The sequence below is a fragment of the Talpa europaea genome (assembly GCF_964194135.1).
Source record: "Talpa europaea genome assembly, chromosome: 9".
Taxonomy (NCBI): Eukaryota; Metazoa; Chordata; class Mammalia; order Eulipotyphla; family Talpidae; genus Talpa; species Talpa europaea.
The window spans coordinates 96,553,274-96,571,040 of NC_140076.1; the positions used below are offsets into that span (position 1 = coordinate 96,553,274).

Genomic DNA, 17,767 nt, shown 5'->3' on the forward strand with positions numbered 1-17,767 from the left:
ACGCCATCCCTTAACCACTATGTATTTTTAAACAGCCAGGAGAAAGTTATACCTCCTTTCTGGGATGGCTCTCTTTGGCAACTGTCCAAGTCAGGGTCCAGACAAATCAATGAGCTAGTCTTGTTACAGGGCAGATTTTTGTGGAGGAGGACAGAAAAGGTGTGGAGACTGAAAGGGGGTAAGGGATGAATCAGCAATTATAGATCCAGTAAAGACTTGTCCTTTGTACCTCCTCTCTTCAGGCAAGTCAATGCCAAAACTTCTAGGGGGCTATACTTGCTCTTCTCACAGTTTTTCAGGCAAGCAGATCCTGCAGGCTTCCCAGCTGCAGTACTTTTTAGGGACCTGGCTGAGATGTTCCCCTGTGGAACTCTGCAAGTGAGCCCATCTTGTTGGTCCTTATGGTGTCCACATGCAGCTTCTCCTAAGTGCACATCTCTTATCTGCTCAGACACACTCATCTATGCCAGCGCTGATGTTGGTTTCAGGTTAGTGTTCCTGTAAGTGAAATCCACTGGTGGGCCATAGGACTCTTCCTGACAGTTCCAGATTGACCTGAACTTTTCAGTATGTCCTTTTTTCATTTCTTAAAGGTAAAATTTCATGGATTTTCATTTTCATATGCAACCCAGGGCTATTTATCAATCAGTAAAGTACAAAGTGTATAACTAAAGCTGTTTAAAATGTGTCATTGATGAGCCGAAATTGGTGTTTTACTTAGTTTACTGAGGACACGAATTCATTATTATATTAAGATATCTGGCTGTCCAGGCCACCCTGCAAGCCTGTGAGCATGCACATGGGGAGAGCTGGGATTTGCAAACTGGGAAAAGAACACTTTGCAAGGAGTATATCACCAGTGCTCTTGGGTTGGCTGTGTGGTTCAATTGCAGTTATTTTTTTTAGATTTGTTTTTATTTACTTATGCATAAAAAACTGGGGTGTAGGCCAGAGGTGTGGGGGTTCAGAGGATTTACCAGAGAGAGTGGGGAGCAGAACAGACAGATCGACTGAAATACACTGCTGATGGGAGCAGCAGACGAGACAGGACAGGTCTGCTGTGCCATGTGGGTCAGCTCCCCTCCTGGGGATCGAATTCGTTCTGCAGTGGCCGCAGATAGCTTCATGGTGCTGACGCTTAACCCCTTGCACCACCAGGGAGGCCCCTCAACCCTTCGTTCTTCTAGCAGAAGTGGGAACAGGTGTAGGAAGTGAGCTGTGGACTGAGATCAAGCTAGTGCTCCTGTAAGTGAAAGGACTACTTCCTTTCTAGTCCCCTGGGAGGAACACCAGTTAAAGGTGAAATTCTTAAGGTGTACAACAGTTGGCATCTGCCTTCTTTGGAGAACCTGAGTAAATTCCTCCACCTTACTAACCTTCTGCAAAATGAAGGGGTCAAATTAAATCACCTGGAAACCTTCCTGCAGCTTTCTGAGCCTTGCAGGGGTGCCTGACTGAGAGCAGGGACAGGTGGGCGCCATCCTGCTGTGTGGCCACTGTGACACTTAGCACGGGAGTGGGCAAGATGGAAAATAGGTGAACTGCATGATTTCCTGTCACATTGTAAAGGACAGGGCCATTTTTTTCACATTGTACTTATCCACGGTGAGGAATTCCCTGGAATCACAAACATCAGGAGTGTTTTTATGTTGCCCTGATCTTGAGCTTCCAGAATCTTGTGTAGTGGCCTGAGGATGTGAGTGGGACATGGAGGAGCCAGCTATCTGCATCTGCATACAGAGATGCTTCCTGTCCTGCTGTGGCAGGGTGATGACAAGAAATAAATGAAATAAGGGGGATGTGATGCTGGTAAAATGCCAGTCACCCTAGTCACTCTCGACGGTGAAGAGAGTAGCCTAGTGGCAACACCCTTCACACCTTATTCTAACCAGCAGTCATAATGCAAGATGGCAGGGGGCCAGATCAATCTCTGGGGTACTTCATAATCATCCACCTGAAGGGAGGGCCAGACCCTCGGGCCTGCCTGTACACAGTCCAGCATCTGTCTAGAGATGAGCTACCAAGTAAATGCACAGACTGTGACCTCTTGGTGTTTGATCAGAAATGCTCATGACTTCCTATCCTTCTGACTAACAAATATACTGGTCAGAAAGACCCCAAATGTAAGTGCAGTGCAGGGAAAAACTTGCTGCTACTTGGAAAATACATACATCTCTCCCCTTCCAACTTCACAGTCCACCCCCCAACCCACAGTGCCTGCCAATGCTTTTTTTTTTTTTTTTTTTTGAGCCTACATAATGTTGGTCTCTGTCTTGTAAACCTTTGCGGCCAACTTGACTTTGTAATACCACAAAGCCTCCCTGCCCCCTTCCTTGCAGTTAGCTCAGCTTCAATGATCCCCTTTCTCGCAGTCCATCAATAGCTCAGGCTCTCGGTGACTTCCATGTCAGGTTTTGGTTCATCCCCAGCCAGCTGGCTGATCTCCAATAACTCCCTCCTCTCCCCAGAGCAGCATGTGCATCTCAGGGGGAAAAAAGGATTGACTATTGGGCAACTTCTCTAACTAGATTATGAAAATGATCTAAAGGTCTTAAGAGGATGCAGTTCTCTTACTCGCTGACCCCTCCATAATAGGTAGCCTCACCCGGGGCATCTGGGCAGCTATTTTTTCAATGACAGCGAGGTTCTGAATCTTCTCACCCCCACCCACTGGCTGGGAGCTATTCTGGGGCAGCCAGCTGATGGTGAGAGCCCTGGAGAGGGGCCTCCATGTGTGCATGTTTTAGAAAGAAACTCATATTTGTGTCCATATGACGGTTTGTATTAAGACCCATTTATAGACAACAGTAATCCTCACAGCCCAGCTGTTTCATGGCAAATGCTACTACCCTGGCTTTAGATAGAAAGGAATTAAGACACCTATTTGTCAGAGGCCCCAGACTGTCTGGAAGAAAACTATCTTATTCCTGGCACATGGCTTAGACCCTGCTGCACTTAGGGCTGTGGCTTTAAGTGCCTTCCCTGAGAATAGCAGCCTCCCTGGAGCCCAGCTCCCACCTGCTATGGGCGTGTTGCAAGGTTCAGGGCTCAGGAGGGTGGGGCCCTAATGCCCTCTACCCCAGTGGGCCTTAGCACCCTCTCCTCCTTTGGGGATAAGGCCCACATGAGCAGCTGCCATCTTAGGTGGGCTACTGAAGTCCTTCCTGACTTGAAATTCTTCTGCCTGCTAGGAGAGGCTATTAATATTTGTCGAATGAATATCGCCTCACTATAGGGAAGGAAGGATAAATTAGGCAGGGAGCTCTCGGTCAATTGAAGAACCCTCCTGGGAGGCAACTGAGTCTTATTCATCAGTTACTTGACTCCCTTTAAAGTATGCGGCTCATCCTGGGTGCTGCCATGTGCCAAGCTCTATACTGAATGCTTCGTCTATATTAGCTGCTTTCGTCCTCATAGATGATCCTGTGTGAGAGAGATCTTTATCCCTCTTATTTTTTAAATAGATGAGGATGCTTAGGATCAGAAAGGTTAAGTAGCAACCTGCTGTAGGTTGGACAGGAGGAAAGTAACAGCTGAGTGTGGGGATTTAGACACCAAACAGGTCATTGTCTCTCTCTCTGATCCAAATTCTGAACAATTGAGAGATGAAGATTAAATATACTACCTTAAATAGCTAAAGAGCAGATTGGAGTTTACATTGCGGAAATAGCTTATTAATATTTCATCCCTGAATCAGAAAGACCAGCCTACCCTCTTCTAGGTCTCCAGAGACTTTGCCGTGGGGTCTCCTTGCAAACTGACAGCTGAGGAGCTGAACAGACACTTCTCCGAAAATGGCTAAGGCTGAGCCAGCCTGTGCTCTGCCAATCATTCAAACATCACCCAGACCCTGAAGTCATGCTCCTGCCCTGAAAGTAATGAGAGGTATCACCCTAAAAGAGGTCCCTGCTGTGGAAATACAAAGCCAGGGTGTCAAGAGTACCCCATAGCATTCATACCTAGGTCGCCACTAGGACCTCCTTCCACAGGAACTCAGACCCCAGAACTTCAGAGATCCTAGCGCACCCACTCCAGATTGTCCAGAGGGGGTGCTTCAACGAGAGTCACATGGAGGGAAGAACTTTTTCTGATCATTACTTTCCGTTCTGTATCTCCTTGCCCTCTGCTTCCCTGGGCAGCAGGTGTGTCACCCCACGCAGTATAGGAATGTGAGCTGCTCTGGTGGCCTCAAGCAGAACTCTTATGTCCCTCCCCACTCCCTTCGGCAACATGGAAGCCAAGTCCATGCTCACAGGGACAGAAGAATGATGTGAACTTTGGGGTTCCAGGGAGGATGGGTACCTCTTATTAATGGTACTGAGCCCCCAGCTTCCTTCTCCAAGCCACCTCTCCTCTCCTCTTACCTCAGCCTTCTCTTTTTCTGTAAGATACTGTTGACATCTTATGAGTGCTCATCCTCCTCACTCCTTCCCTGACTTGCACCTGGACCACATGCCCATTCCCCCAGCAGCATGATGAACTAGAGAGAAGGCAGAGTCTGGGCCAGACAGAACTGGGTTTGAATCACAGTTCCCCCACTTCCTGTGTCATCTTGCACAGGTTATTCATTTCTCTTAGCCTCATTTTCCCCATGCATCAAGCCAGATTTTTAACATCTACCTCACAGGCAGCTGAGAGGCTAATATATATAAACAGTAACAATATGTAGAAACTGAGCTAATACATTACAAATGTTAAAGTACCTGTTCCAGACATGTTAATTTCTTTGGTGATGGGAAAGGTTTACTTACTGTTATTTATTCATGCATTCACCAAATTTTGGAAATCTATCATGTACTAAACAATTGGTCATAACAATACCCAACCCACAGGATTACTATACAGAGTTAGAGATAATCCTTACAAAGCTCTTAGGTCTGTGTCTGGCATGTGGAGGTCGGTTCTGGATAAGTGGGGGTTGTTATCACCACCCCAGTAAAGTGTGAGCCCCTGAGTCATTTGAGTGCAACTCAGTGCTGAAATGCTACTCAAGTCAGGATGTGTCTGCATCCCAGGAAGCTTCTCAGAACACTCAGCCCCCTTTCCTACCCCAACTGCATCCAGAGCCACTGCTCTCACGCCTTGTTGAGGGGACTTGAATTGCTAAAAGCAGCCGTTCTGAATCCTGAATAACACCCATATCCCATCCCTCTCAAAGTGATGGTGATGCAAAGGCAGCACTCATGTCCAAACCCATCACAGGAGACAGAAAATGCTAGTGGCTGAGGTGAAAGATTTATACCTCACACAGCACATCCTTTTGTGCCCCTTTTCTACCTCCAACACCAGTTTCTTTTTTTTTTTTTAAAGATTTATTTATTTATGCATACAAGAGCTGGGGTACAGGCCAGATGCATGGGAGGGTGTGAGGATTCACCAGAGACAGAGTGGCGAACAGAACAGGCAGACTGACCGAAGTACACTACTGAGGGGAGCAGCGGGCGAGACAGGAGAGGTCTGCTGCGCCATGTGGGTCACCTCCCTGGCTGGGGATCGAACTCGTGCTGCAGAGGCTGCGGATTTCTTCATAGGTTGTGTCTTAACCCTTGCGCCAGCAGGGAGACCCCCAGTTTCTTTCTTGTCACTCCCATTTTTCAGCAGTCAAGGGCAGTTGCCTTACTGCCAGGCAAGGGCATCTGGGTCTGTTTCCAACAACACTGGTTCCAAGGTCATCTGAGCCAGGAAATCGCCATTTGCTTAACTGACACACACCTCTCCCCAGTTTAACTGGAGCAATCCTTTAATGTTCTTTGTGCCTTCCGCCCTGACAAGTCCTAGGTACTCTGAAATAGGCTGAAAGAGATGGCCTGTGTTTTGGAAAAACCACCTTTGGAGTCAGCAAAATCCAATTTCCTTGTAAATAAGGAAGCAGGTTTCTGTGAAAACACTGGGCTCTGGGGTCCAGTGTTGGACGTGGCATCCTGGCAGGCTCAGACTCCTCCTGTGCTCTCCCCTGCAGTAGCTGCCCTGCCTGCCGAGCCATGGAGGCTGGGCCTCCATCCTCGGTGGGCACAGTCAGGTGGGAGCCTCCTGCAGGAGGCTCTTTAGAAGGGAAGATGGACTTCATAAAAAGAAAAGAAAAAAAGTGGAAAGAGGTGTGAGTCACAGTAGTTGAGAAAATAAAAGGCCCTTTGATGCAGCAGTCCTTAATTCGTGTGCTGGAGCTGAGATCTCATCCGGCTCTGGGCTGCTGGGCCCTGAGTCTCATTATTAACTTTCACATGCATGTGAATCTCAGCCACAAACTCAGATGTGCAGGAAATACTGTACCATGTCTCTCGACCTCATTTCTTTCTTTTCCCCTTTTTTTTTTTTTTTAAGATCGATTTATTTATATATGTAAGAACTGGGGTTTAAGCCAGTGGTGCAGTGGGGGTCAGAGGGTGAGAGGCTTCACCAGAGAGAGTGGGGAGCAGAACAGGCAGATTGACTGAAATACACTGCTGAGGGGAGCAGCGGGTGAGACAGGAGAGGTCTGCTGCACCATGTGGTTTAGCTCTCTGGTGGCTGGAAATCAAACTGCATAGCTTGATAGTTCTGTTTTTAACCCCTGCGCCACCAGGGAGGCCTTTAACCTCATTTCTGATTTTGAGTTCCCTTTCCAAAGACAGACAGAAAATTTAATTTGTTATTATCGGGCCCTCTCCCCAGGAGGAAACACCAGGTGTCAGGTGCCCCCAGCTAGGTTGCTGTCCAGACATTCATCTTCCATCTGCATTGCTTCTTCAGGCCCCACTTGGAAAGCAGGAATATTTTGCAAGGCCCTTGCCTGCCGGGGTGTGCTAATGGTAGGGTGACTGAATGTCGCCCTTTGTCTGGAACTGCTCTGGTCATTACACTGAAGGCTCTGGAGTCCCCTCTCAGACAAACCGAAGCCCCAGGAGCAGGCACAACCTTTGAGAGTCCCACCACTTCTCCATGCCCTGCTGAAAAAGCAGACCTGAACCCCTGGCCAGGACTCACAGATCTCTTTTTCCTCCCAACCCAGGGGAGTCTCATTTTGTAATCTGGGGGTGGAGAGGACATTGGGTTCATATCAGGAATTCTCTTCCTTCACCCTCCCCTGGTTGTAAGGGCTTAAGAAGCTTAACATTTCGAAAGCAAAAGCTACTAAAAGTTACAGGCTGGATGTCAGTCTGCCCCTACCCTCGCCAGCTCCACTAACCCCACCTGGAAGAATACAGGGCCCGAGTAGTGGTTGAATGGGGAATGCAGAGAGGCTGGAAAGGAGAAAATACATGAGGGAAAAAAAAGCAAGTCAAGAGAGCCAAGCAAACCACCCCACACATGTCAGGGCGAGCTGGACAGCCTCATGCCGTTCGCATTTCTGTTCCTGGGCTCTAATATAAGAAACAAGTTCTGTGAAAAGAGAGGCAGCAATTCAGAGAATGTTGGTTCAATTAGCTTCCTTATCTAGGTGGGGCTAGAAAGTTCCTAAAAGTTTTGGCGTGGAATCCAGGCATTGACATTTCTTCAAGTGGTCTTATCTTCCCTCTCCTTTTGCCTTTTACAGACTGGGTCAGTTGGCATTGGGGTGGAGCAGGAAAAAGCATTTGCTAGATTTACATTCATCTAGGAGTGAGACAGCTGAGGCCAAATGACTTCTTCATCAGGATGCATGTCAGTGAGTAGAGAAAGACGCTCAGGGCCCATCTGCTGTGCCCATGTCTTGCCTCCATCAATGGCAAAGAGAAACTTAGTTAGGCCCCAGGAATTCAAGTCTGCACCCCAGCTCAGTGCTCTGACCCAATCCCCAAAACACATCCTCCATACTAGCCCAAGGATGGCAGGATGATTGAATAGGAGGGCCTGGAAACAGCATCTGCAGCTGAGGAACCCTAAGCCTGGAAGGGCAGAGGGAACAGCATCTGCAACAGAGGAACCCTAAGGCTGGAAGGGCAGAGGGAACAGCATCTGTAGCAGAGGGACCTCAAGGGCCTAGGATGGTGTGAAGTGCTCCTGGCACAGAGCAGGTGTGTGAGGTATCAGGCACAGTGTTCTGGGTACACTTCACTAAGAAACTAAGATTGTCATCACCTAAAAGCCTCTACATGTTCAAACCCCTGGCAAATTCATAATAATAACCTCACTAAAATCAGGAGGTAGGAGAAAGTATGAGATGACTCATCTTTTACCATCCAGGCCACCGAAACTTTGAACACAGTGTTAAAAAAAAGTAGCATTCTAACCTTCTAACATTTTTTCATAATAATTTTCAAAAGACTTTTTAGAAATCTAAGTCTATGTGTGAAGATATATTAGCTTGAAATTAAATATTCCTTCAGTTTCATTTTCTTCTTGTGGATGTCAAATTAGCATTAGTACTTCTATTTAAAATATCATGTAGAGGGGCCTCCCTGGTGGCGCAAGGGGTTGTCAGCACTATGAAGCTATCTATAGCCACTGCAGCACTGAGTTTGAGTTTGATCCTGGCCAGGGAACTGACCCACATGGCGCAGTAGACCTCTCCTGTCTCCCCCGCTGCTCCCCTCAGTCAGTCAGTCCTCAGCTCCCCACTCTGTCTCTCCCCCACCCCCGCACCTCTGGCCTACCCGCCCCACTTCTTGTATGCATAAATAAATAAATCTTTACAAAAATAAAATACCATATAGAGTATGGTTCCATTTATAACTTATGCTTGTCCGTCCCTCCTTCCTTCCATCTGTGTATATTCACAGAGAAATGTTGGCGTGAGGTCCACGAGATGTTTGCAATGGTTATTTCTGAGGAGAGGAAATAGAGTGATTTTCTTTGTGTATGTGTGGCTTGATTTTTTTTTTTATAATGAGTATGAAAGTAATGAAGACATTATTCTAAACAAAATAAGCAAACAACAAAGGAATCAAAAAAGAACAAACAAGACAGCACTGTGTGCACCTGGCTTTATCAGCAGCAGCAGGGGCGGCAAAGCGGGTCCCCTCCTCCACCGCGTCCCGCCTGACCCCAGCCTGGAGGGCACTGGCAGGGCTCTTAGCCACATCTCGCTGGACTTTAGTCACTGTGACCGGTGAACTCCTGACATCTGAAGGTGAACACGAGGCCCAGAGGCTGTATCTGCTCCGCCTCCTTCTGCATGTGTTTGTGATCAAAACACAGCTCCAGATGAGACTGGCTTGGGGCTGCTTCTGTGGGTTTTACTGTAGCTTCAAGGAGGGATCCTGAGATGTGTGCAGACGTATCTGAGCTCAGATTTCACTGTATTTCTTTCATTCTGGAGGAAAGTGGTATCAGTGCTACTTATTCACCACCCAGTTTCTCAGGTTTTGGTAGCTCTCATTTTATTTTTCATTAATAAATATCAGAAGACATCCCAGAAATAAAGGTGGTTATTCATGGCATGGTTTTGGGCGAAGGCCTTTCCTGCAGTATGGCAGAGAAACTTTGTTTACCTTTTTGAAGAGTCAACAGGACCTCGGTTCACAGTTCCGCCACCGAGAGAAGGAACCACTTTAGTTTAATGGCAGGACAAATGGGTGCCTTAGCTGACAGACACAGGACAGAACTGTGCTGGCTTCAGAGATGACTTAAGGAGCGAAACGGTTCTTTCTGTGTCAAAGTTGAGGCTAGCATTCTTGGATAACTCTCAAAGTCAATTCAAGAGGTGATCCAACTTCTGTTTCTTTTTTTTTTTTTTTTTTTTTTTTTTTTTCTTTTTTTTTTAAGAGACGGGGTCTCGCTATGTTGCCCAGGCTGGAGTGCAGTGGCTATTCACAGGCGCGATCCCACTACTGATCAGCACGGGAGTTTTGACCTGCTCCGTTTCCGACCTGGGCCGGTTCACCCCTCCTTAGGCAACCTGGTGGTCCCCCGCTCCCGGGAGGTCACCATATTGATGCCGAACTTAGTGCGGACACCCGATCGGCATAGCGCACTGCAGCCCAGAACTCCTGGGCTCAAGCGATCCTCCAGCCTCAGCCTCCCGAGTAGCTGGGACTACAGGCGCGCGCCACCACGCCCGGCTCCAACTTCTGTTACCTAAAAGTGAATCTAGAGCTCTTTTGTATTTCATCAATAATCACAAGGTTCTGTAAATAAAGTGGGGATAGTAACACCCATGGTGATTATTTCTCCATGTTGTGTGAGAAACAGATGAGATCAGATAAGATGCTAATAGCAGGATGCCTGATCCAGCCCCTTTAGCATGGGACTTCAGAGCTGGCAGGCACCTTCCCCAAGCTGTGGAAGGGGGCACCTGAGCAGTTACATTATTTAGTTGAGGCCACACAGCGTGATTAGAAGCCAGCCTCCTTCCACTAAACCCTTCTGCCACTTCCTCAGTTCTTTTTAATGGCACAGCTTTATATCGTGAACCTTTTGGAAAGAAAAGCATAAAGTGTAGCTCAAAGTAAATGTTTTCCTGCAGAAAAGTCTGAATGAGTCAGAGAGCCACTGTTTGGTGGAGCTAAAGAAACACGCACAATGCTTTCTATCTGATATTAAATGAAGATCCTCACAGTGCTCCCTCCTTTCCTTACTTAAAGATTAGCCTTCAGGGGCCTCCCTAGTGGCGCGAGGAGTTAAGCACAGCACTGTGAAGCTATCCGCAGCCTCTGCAGCACAAGTTCGATCCCCCAGCTGGCCAGGGAGCTACCTACATGGTCCAGCAGACCTCTCCTGCCTCACCCACTGCTCCCCTCAGCAGTGTATATCAGTAGATCTGCCTGTTCTGTTCCCCACTCTGTCTCTGGTGAATCCTCTCACCCCTGCCCCCACCCCCCCACACACACACACCTCTGTCCTGTACTCCAGTTCTTGTATGCATAAATAAATAAATAAATAAATAGCCTTCAGGTTCCCCTGATTAATTTTTCACAGCTGACTGTGCTACTAATCTTTATGTTCTCCAGTCTTTGCTCCACATCGTGGGGCCTGCTGCTCACTATTATTCTGTCAGTCCACTCAAATCCAAATGCTCAGAGCAAGGACTCACAGCTTCGAACATTCTCTGCAGTCCCACTTCCAAACGCCTGAAAGGGAAGCAGCTTCTACTCAGAATAAGTATAAATTAGCTTATGCTGAAACTGCAGAAATTTTCACTCCATTTCCTGCATCTTGAGTGATTCTTCCCTCCTCCAGCTATTTATTCAGACATTAATTCTAGGTCTCTGGGTTGCATTTGGGGTTGAACCTTGTGGTAAAGTGCTGGTGGTACAGTAACTGCAGGAAGGCATGTATAATTTCCCTGTCAGAGTGGTTTAAATGCCTTCCTTCAAGAGGCCTGATACATTAAAGAAAAGATCAATGGTTATGGATCCCAAAAAAATCTGTGGCATCAACATATGCATGAGAAAGTACCATTTTAACCTTTAATCATTTCAGTCTAGGAGCAAAATCTATTTTTATTGCTTATAAGTCATGGTGCTGAGTTGACTAAAAAGCTGCAGTCTGTAAGGGGGGGATGTCCCTACAAAAACTGTAGTTCCAGTATGAGAGAGAAAGTACACAAGAGGAGGGCTTTAGAGGGGGGGGAAATGATGGGGTGAGGAGCTGGGGACAGAGCAGGGCAGCATGTGTGGGCAGTTCTGGACAGCAAAACCCCATGGGGTCCAACTGGAAAGGCCGGCCCTTGCCAGGTCCCTGCGAATGTGAGAGATGAAAGCCCCTGGAACCAGAAGGCCCCTCTGCACCTCCATGGTGCTTCAAGAGCTGCCTCTCCCAGTTGTAAATGAGATCATCTTTGATGAGGTTTGGATGAATAACCACCCTTTATTACCTGCTTTCTGTGTGCTGGGCCCTTTGCTAAATGCTTTATAGGGAATATGTCCTTTTAATCCTCCCAACAGCCCTTTGCAGTTAGTGCAGTAACTCACTTTATAGACAGGAGATTGAGGTCTGAGTAAGGGTAAATCATTTGTCCAAGACCAACAACCAGTTGGTGGTAGAACAGGGATTTGAACCCAGAGATTGTCTGGCTGCAGAACTTGTGCTTACCTTAACCACCAATCTTTAAATAGCATTTTGTTCTAATGAAAATTGCTAGTGTAATGTCCAGCAAGTTGAAGGGGAAAAAATTAAGAAGCGCTTTAATTCAGCAGGGGATCTGGGGGAATGCTCTAGATCTTGGTTTGTAGTCTATAAAAGAATAATTATGCCATTCTTCGCCCACCCACCCTACAAAGGCACATCAGGTTTAACAAATCCGACATTAAGGCTCTGAGAACCTCCGATGATTGACGATGCTTAAATAATGAGCGAATGAGTTTTCACATCCCTGCTCAATACCAAAGTCCCCTAACTGAGGCTTTCCGCCAATAGCTGGTTTGGGGGGCTTCCCTGGTAGTGCAGGGATTAAAGACAACGCTATGAAGCTATCCGCAGCCACTGCAGCATAAGTTCTATCCCCTACCAGGGAGATGACCCACATGGAGCAGCAGACCTCTCCTTGTCTCACCCGCTGCTCCCCTCAGCAGTGTATTTCAGTCAGTCTGCCTGTTCTGCTCCCCATTCTGTCTCTGGTGAATCCTCTCACCCCCTGTACCTCTGGCTTACACCCCAGTTCTTGTATGCATAAATAAATAAATCTTAAAAAAAATAGCTGGTTTGGGATTTTAAAAGCAAATTTCACATGCATTCTAAGTCAGAAACCAAACTTTTTGTGGCATAATAGTAAGACGTTTCTGCAGAGACTTCATCTGGCATCTAGAAGCTGCCTCTAAGGCAAGCTCCGTGTCCTGTGGGAATGTGTGGACCTAGTCCTGTGAGGCTGAGTTCCTCTGCAGTTGGCTTGGGGAAGAGTGAATTTGGTAAAGTGGGTCAGTTCATTTTACTCCCTTAACCCCGTACTCTTTGGTCCTCCCATCTCCTCTTTCACTTGCTCTGATGAAGATTGCATCCCTGAGGGCTGGGTTACTACAATAGACTCCAAATTAGTTTCCTTATAATATTTTTCAATGGGTGTATGAAAGGGTTAATCTTTATATCCTCAGATTAAAAACATTCATCCTTTATCAAACCAAAAGGAATGACAAGAAACCCACACGGGTAGTTTCTCAGTGTATCCCAGGAAAGTTATCAAATTCTTTGTTGGAAACTGCTGAGCAAGTAGCATTTTAAAGACTTTCAAGGGGAAACTCAAAAATAGATAATTTTGAAATGATCACATAGCCAGTGTAGGGTAAGGAAAAATGTCAGGCTTTTCTGCCCTCCCGTCATCAGGATAGATGATGGATCCTTGTGGCCCTGCATGCATGCCCGATGGCAGACACCTGGAGTAGGGTGTGGGCATAGGTAGATGGGATTCACCTGGGCTAAGACTGTGCTTTTAAGGGCAGCATCACAGGGACGCCAATAGAAGCCAAAGCAGAAGCCAAGAAGCCGAGAACGAAGGGAAGCCGAGAGAGATGCAGAGAACGCTGGAGAGCCCAGATAGAGTGAAGACTTGCTGGGGGCTGGGAGGCCTGCCAGCCTCCCCTTCCCCCAGCACCCCTGCCTGCCGTGTACCTGGTAATCCCAATAAAAGACCTGCAAAAAACCACTGAGGACTCTGACTCCTCCTTTACCCGGTCTGCTGGATCCTAGAAAACCTGCTCGGTGCTCTGTTCCTGCCCTTACAGCCAGTCAGAAGAGGAAGATATTTTTTTGAAAAATGACCCAGAAACTTCATGTATTTGTTAAAAATTAAAATGATAAAAATCGTGAAAATGTTTGCTGTAGAAAGGAAAATCAATACATAATACTGGCACTGTGCTCTTTAAATTTTAATTTTAAAAATTTAAGTTAATTTTAATTTTGATATTTTCATTCCTAGAATTTTTTTTGATTTGTTGTCTACTCTCCCTCTTCATTTTTCACAGAAAGTGTTCATTCCTTATGGCCACTGTTCCTTTCATGATTTCCTTAACATTTTAAATATACTTCCTTGAATACCTTACTTCAGATTGTTCTCCGTGTACAGGTGTTTGTTTATTGTGCAATTCATTACCTTCAGTCACCTGTGCATTTTCCCTGTGAATACGTCATTTTCTTCAAAGGTTGTTGTTAGTTGGATGCCACCATTCCTTCGCCTGAGGGGAAAATGGTTTTACTTTGCTTCTTCTCAGACTCTAATGATGGTATGGTCCCAGGCCGGACAGTGCCTTTCTTTACCACCTTCCTAGGAAGGCTGATAGAGTGAATTGAATACAAATCTCAAATCTGGGCAGAGAGCTCAGTTCCCTGGCAAGGACCTGAGCCTTATCTCTTAACCCTAAGGGGTGAAATCCCCAGCCCCAACCCCTTAAAGCCATTACTAAGTCCAAGGCCGCCAATCTTTGAGTTCGACTCTCATCAATCATTAGTTTGCTTTGTTTCAAGCACTTAGACTTCTCTTCTTGCCCTCAGACACTGCTGTGCTTTAAAAATTAGCATATGCCTCACCCATCATTCCCATGTTTATACTGGGATTATTATTCCATTACTATCCCATTATTATCCATCACATTAACCAGCAGTACTTATTTCTCTTTTCCATTTACTACAACTAGATATATTTCAGAGACTGGAAGGGACTTTGAAAATGAAATGACTTATTGGGGGTAGAATTGGTGGTTTTACAGTAACTATCTTTCACTAATTTGCAAATATTCTGTATTGATACTGTCTTTAAAACAACAAGAACAATCCTCTTTTTAACCATAGTCTTTCTTTTTTCAGAATGCATACACTACAACTGCCATTAATGGGACAGATTTTTGCACATCAGCAAAAGATGCATTCAAGCTCTTATCCAAGAATTCAAGTCATTTGACATCTGTTAATTGCTTTGGAGACTTCATAATTTTTCTAGGAAAGGTGAGATGTCTTCACAAAATAATAAAGGAACTTGGGATTCCAAAGTTAAGCCTGAAACAAGATTTGGAAAGAGAACTAATATTTCTGGAGTGCTTACTCTGTAGTAGATGCTGTGTCTCATTCTCTCATTTAATCCTCAATTCTGTAAGGGAGACCCTGTGTTTCTTAGAAGGAACACATAATTGCTGATGAGCTTCTTTCTAATCATGTGATAAGCAATGACTCTGTTTTTTGAATGAAGTAGCATGCAGACATTCACGTCCACCTTTGTGGATGCCCAAGGGCAATGAGGACTCCAGTGGGTCTCTTTTGTCTGATACAGAAGTATGTCATCATGGTTGGTCATCAGGATCCTGGAAATATTAGTTTCCTAGTAAAGAATTGACTCATCTTTTTGTCTCCCCACCCCAGCACTGGGAAGCCCATCTGATTAAACCCCAGGGTAAACAAACAAAAAGTCACACATTAAACTAGTGTACGTCCACTCAACAGATTGCTGCAATATTGTTAAAAAGTGACATGTTATTTTTCAAATGATCCTTTTTGTAGTACTAAGTGAAAAACACACGAACACCTTGGTGAGGCTGTTGTTCCATCTACACAAAGCCAAAATCTAGACACAGAAATTGGAAGTACTTATGTTCATCTCTCCAATTTAACTGGGTTTTCTCTTGGTACTCTAGCTTCTCATTTTTTTCTTCTTCAGGCATGTAGATGAAACTATTACTTGTAATGTGGTACCTTTGACTAAAGACTTTTCGAAGATATCTAACCAAGGGCCTCCTTGGTGGCACAAGGGGTTAAGTCTCAGAACTCTGAAGCTATCCTTAGCCACTGTAGCACGAGTTTGATCCCAGGCCAGGGAGCTACCCACATGGTGCAGCAGACCTCTCCTGCCTCACCGGCTGCTCCCCTCAGCAATGTATTTCAGTAGATCCACCTGTTCTGTTCCCCACTGTCTCTGGTGAATCCTCTCATCCACCCCCCGCTGGCCTGTACCCTAGTTCTTGTATGCATGAGTAAATCTTTAAAAAAAAAAAAAGATATTCTAACCAACCAATTTATAAAGTTTTTCAACCATATCCGGTCTTGCCAGGTGCTGGTGGTGTGCTTCACTGTTTTCGGAGGGCTGATGGCCTTCAACTACAACCGTGTGCTCCAGGTGTGGGCAATCCCACTACTCTTGGTTGCTTTTTTTGCTTACTTAGTAGCCCATAGCTTTTTATCTGTGTTTGAAACTGTGCTGGACGCACTTTTTCTATGTTTTGCTGTTGACTTGGAAACAAATGATGGATCATCGGAAAAGCCCTACTTTATGGACCAAGAGTTTTTGGTAAGCAGACATTTCATTCCCTGTTGAAATCTCCATCCTCACAATTGCAAATGTTGAAGACTTGCACATAAAGGAGGCACATACCCAGACTCATTTTCTCTCCCAAGGGTCCATGATTCTCCATCCATAGCTTGAATGTCCTCAGGACATCTGGGCTCCACTTTCCAGGGCTGAACCCATATCCCTTGTGGAAACCTCCCTGGGGAAAAGTGAAGCTGAGCATGAGCACTGAGCACATGGATCAAAATGTTCTGGACACAGAAGCAGTCAAATCCCTTTGGTGCTGATGACTTGGTTGGCCTCTAGGAGGGCTGCAGGCTTAACAGTTGATCTTTCTCAAAAGCATTTTCACATCCCCAAGCATCAGGTCACATCTGTCAGATTGTAGGGAGCATGTGCTCCAGTCTAGACTAAACACTTCTTGTGCCAGCACTGATAGATCTTCGACCCCAGGCCCTTTGTTAGCCAGCACACACCAACGTGACAAGAGCCACACCCTTGTAAACCCCCCCTACTGCTTTTATCTGGAAATAGCAGGCAGCTGTTTCCAACAGCTTTTGCCACAGTTGTTGCTTATTTGCCTTATCCAGGCAGACAGGGATATGGTAACAGCTGAATGAAGTCTCATCTCTTGCTCTTGTCTGGGTCAACTGACGTCTTAATAATTTTCTTTCATTCTATTGCCATAAAACCTAGCCATTATGCTTTTAAACAGAGCATTCAAAGCACTCTTCAGTAGGGCACTGAAGTTTAACAAGCACTTCTACGGCTTTATAATTAAATGTTTCCTCACCCTTCTCCATATAAAACAAAATGGCATTTTATTTGTATGTACCCTAGAGAAAATATTTCTGATGGTGGGTAGAAAGCTAACCAAGTCTCCATTCTGGTGGACACTTCTCTGATTAAAAACCCAGTTTGAGATATACACCCCCCCACCCTTTATCCCACCAAGATGTTTTAATTCAACAGGAAAAGGTTTTTTAAGGATTAGATTCCCTGAAATGATATGGTCAAGTAAATGGTTGCCAACAGCGCAGATATAAGAAAACTGGTCTAACTCATTCTTTTGTTTTTTAGAGTTTCATAAAAAGGATCCACAAATTAAATGGTGTAGGGGCACAGAAAGACAAGAACCCATCAAAGGAAGAGGGCACAGAACTCCGGCCGATTATGAGTTAGGAATATATCAGACATTTGTGCCTGGAAACAGCATCTTTCAAGAGTCATTCACAGAATAAATAAGGCCCAAAGGACCCTATTCTTCATTATTTGTCATTACTGTCTGATCATGTTACAAATTAGAACGATTTAAGTCTACAACCTTTTTCTACCAACTAGGATAGAAAACCTTTTGAGGCCATGTTTATATGCATTAATTAAAAAGCACTCTATGTGAAAAATCATTTCAGGGCACCAATGAAAAGCACACTCCTACTCACAGCCAATAAATCAACATTTCTCAGCAGAAATCTCTGGAATGTTAATAGAGGACTTTTCCCTGCTCATCCAGTCATGTAATTATGCATAACATGTCAAAATACAATTCTTAGTGACAATAAAAACCAAAAGTTTAACCAGAATGACACTGATAGGCATCATATAAAACAGAGTTTAACCAGATAGGAGTTCAATTTGTTAAAAGTACAAGTCCACCTCTTACAA

The 17,767-nt window shown here is 45.4% G+C and overlaps 1 protein-coding gene across 1 annotated transcript in view; it reads left to right on the top strand.

Annotated features, from left to right (window-relative positions):
• The window catches only part of SLC44A3 (solute carrier family 44 member 3), a gene marked incomplete at both ends in the record, with an annotated part of 59,576 nt that extends 42,292 nt beyond the window's left edge, over nucleotides 1-17,284 (top strand). The window contains 3 exons of the mRNA XM_084242439.1: nucleotides 14,632-14,769; nucleotides 15,866-16,102; nucleotides 17,183-17,284. Of these exons, the coding sequence (XP_084098565.1) occupies nucleotides 14,632-14,769; nucleotides 15,866-16,102; nucleotides 17,183-17,284 (477 nt within the window). The remainder of the gene's footprint in view (nucleotides 1-14,631; nucleotides 14,770-15,865; nucleotides 16,103-17,182) is intronic.
• Nucleotides 17,285-17,767: the final 483 nt, after the last annotated feature.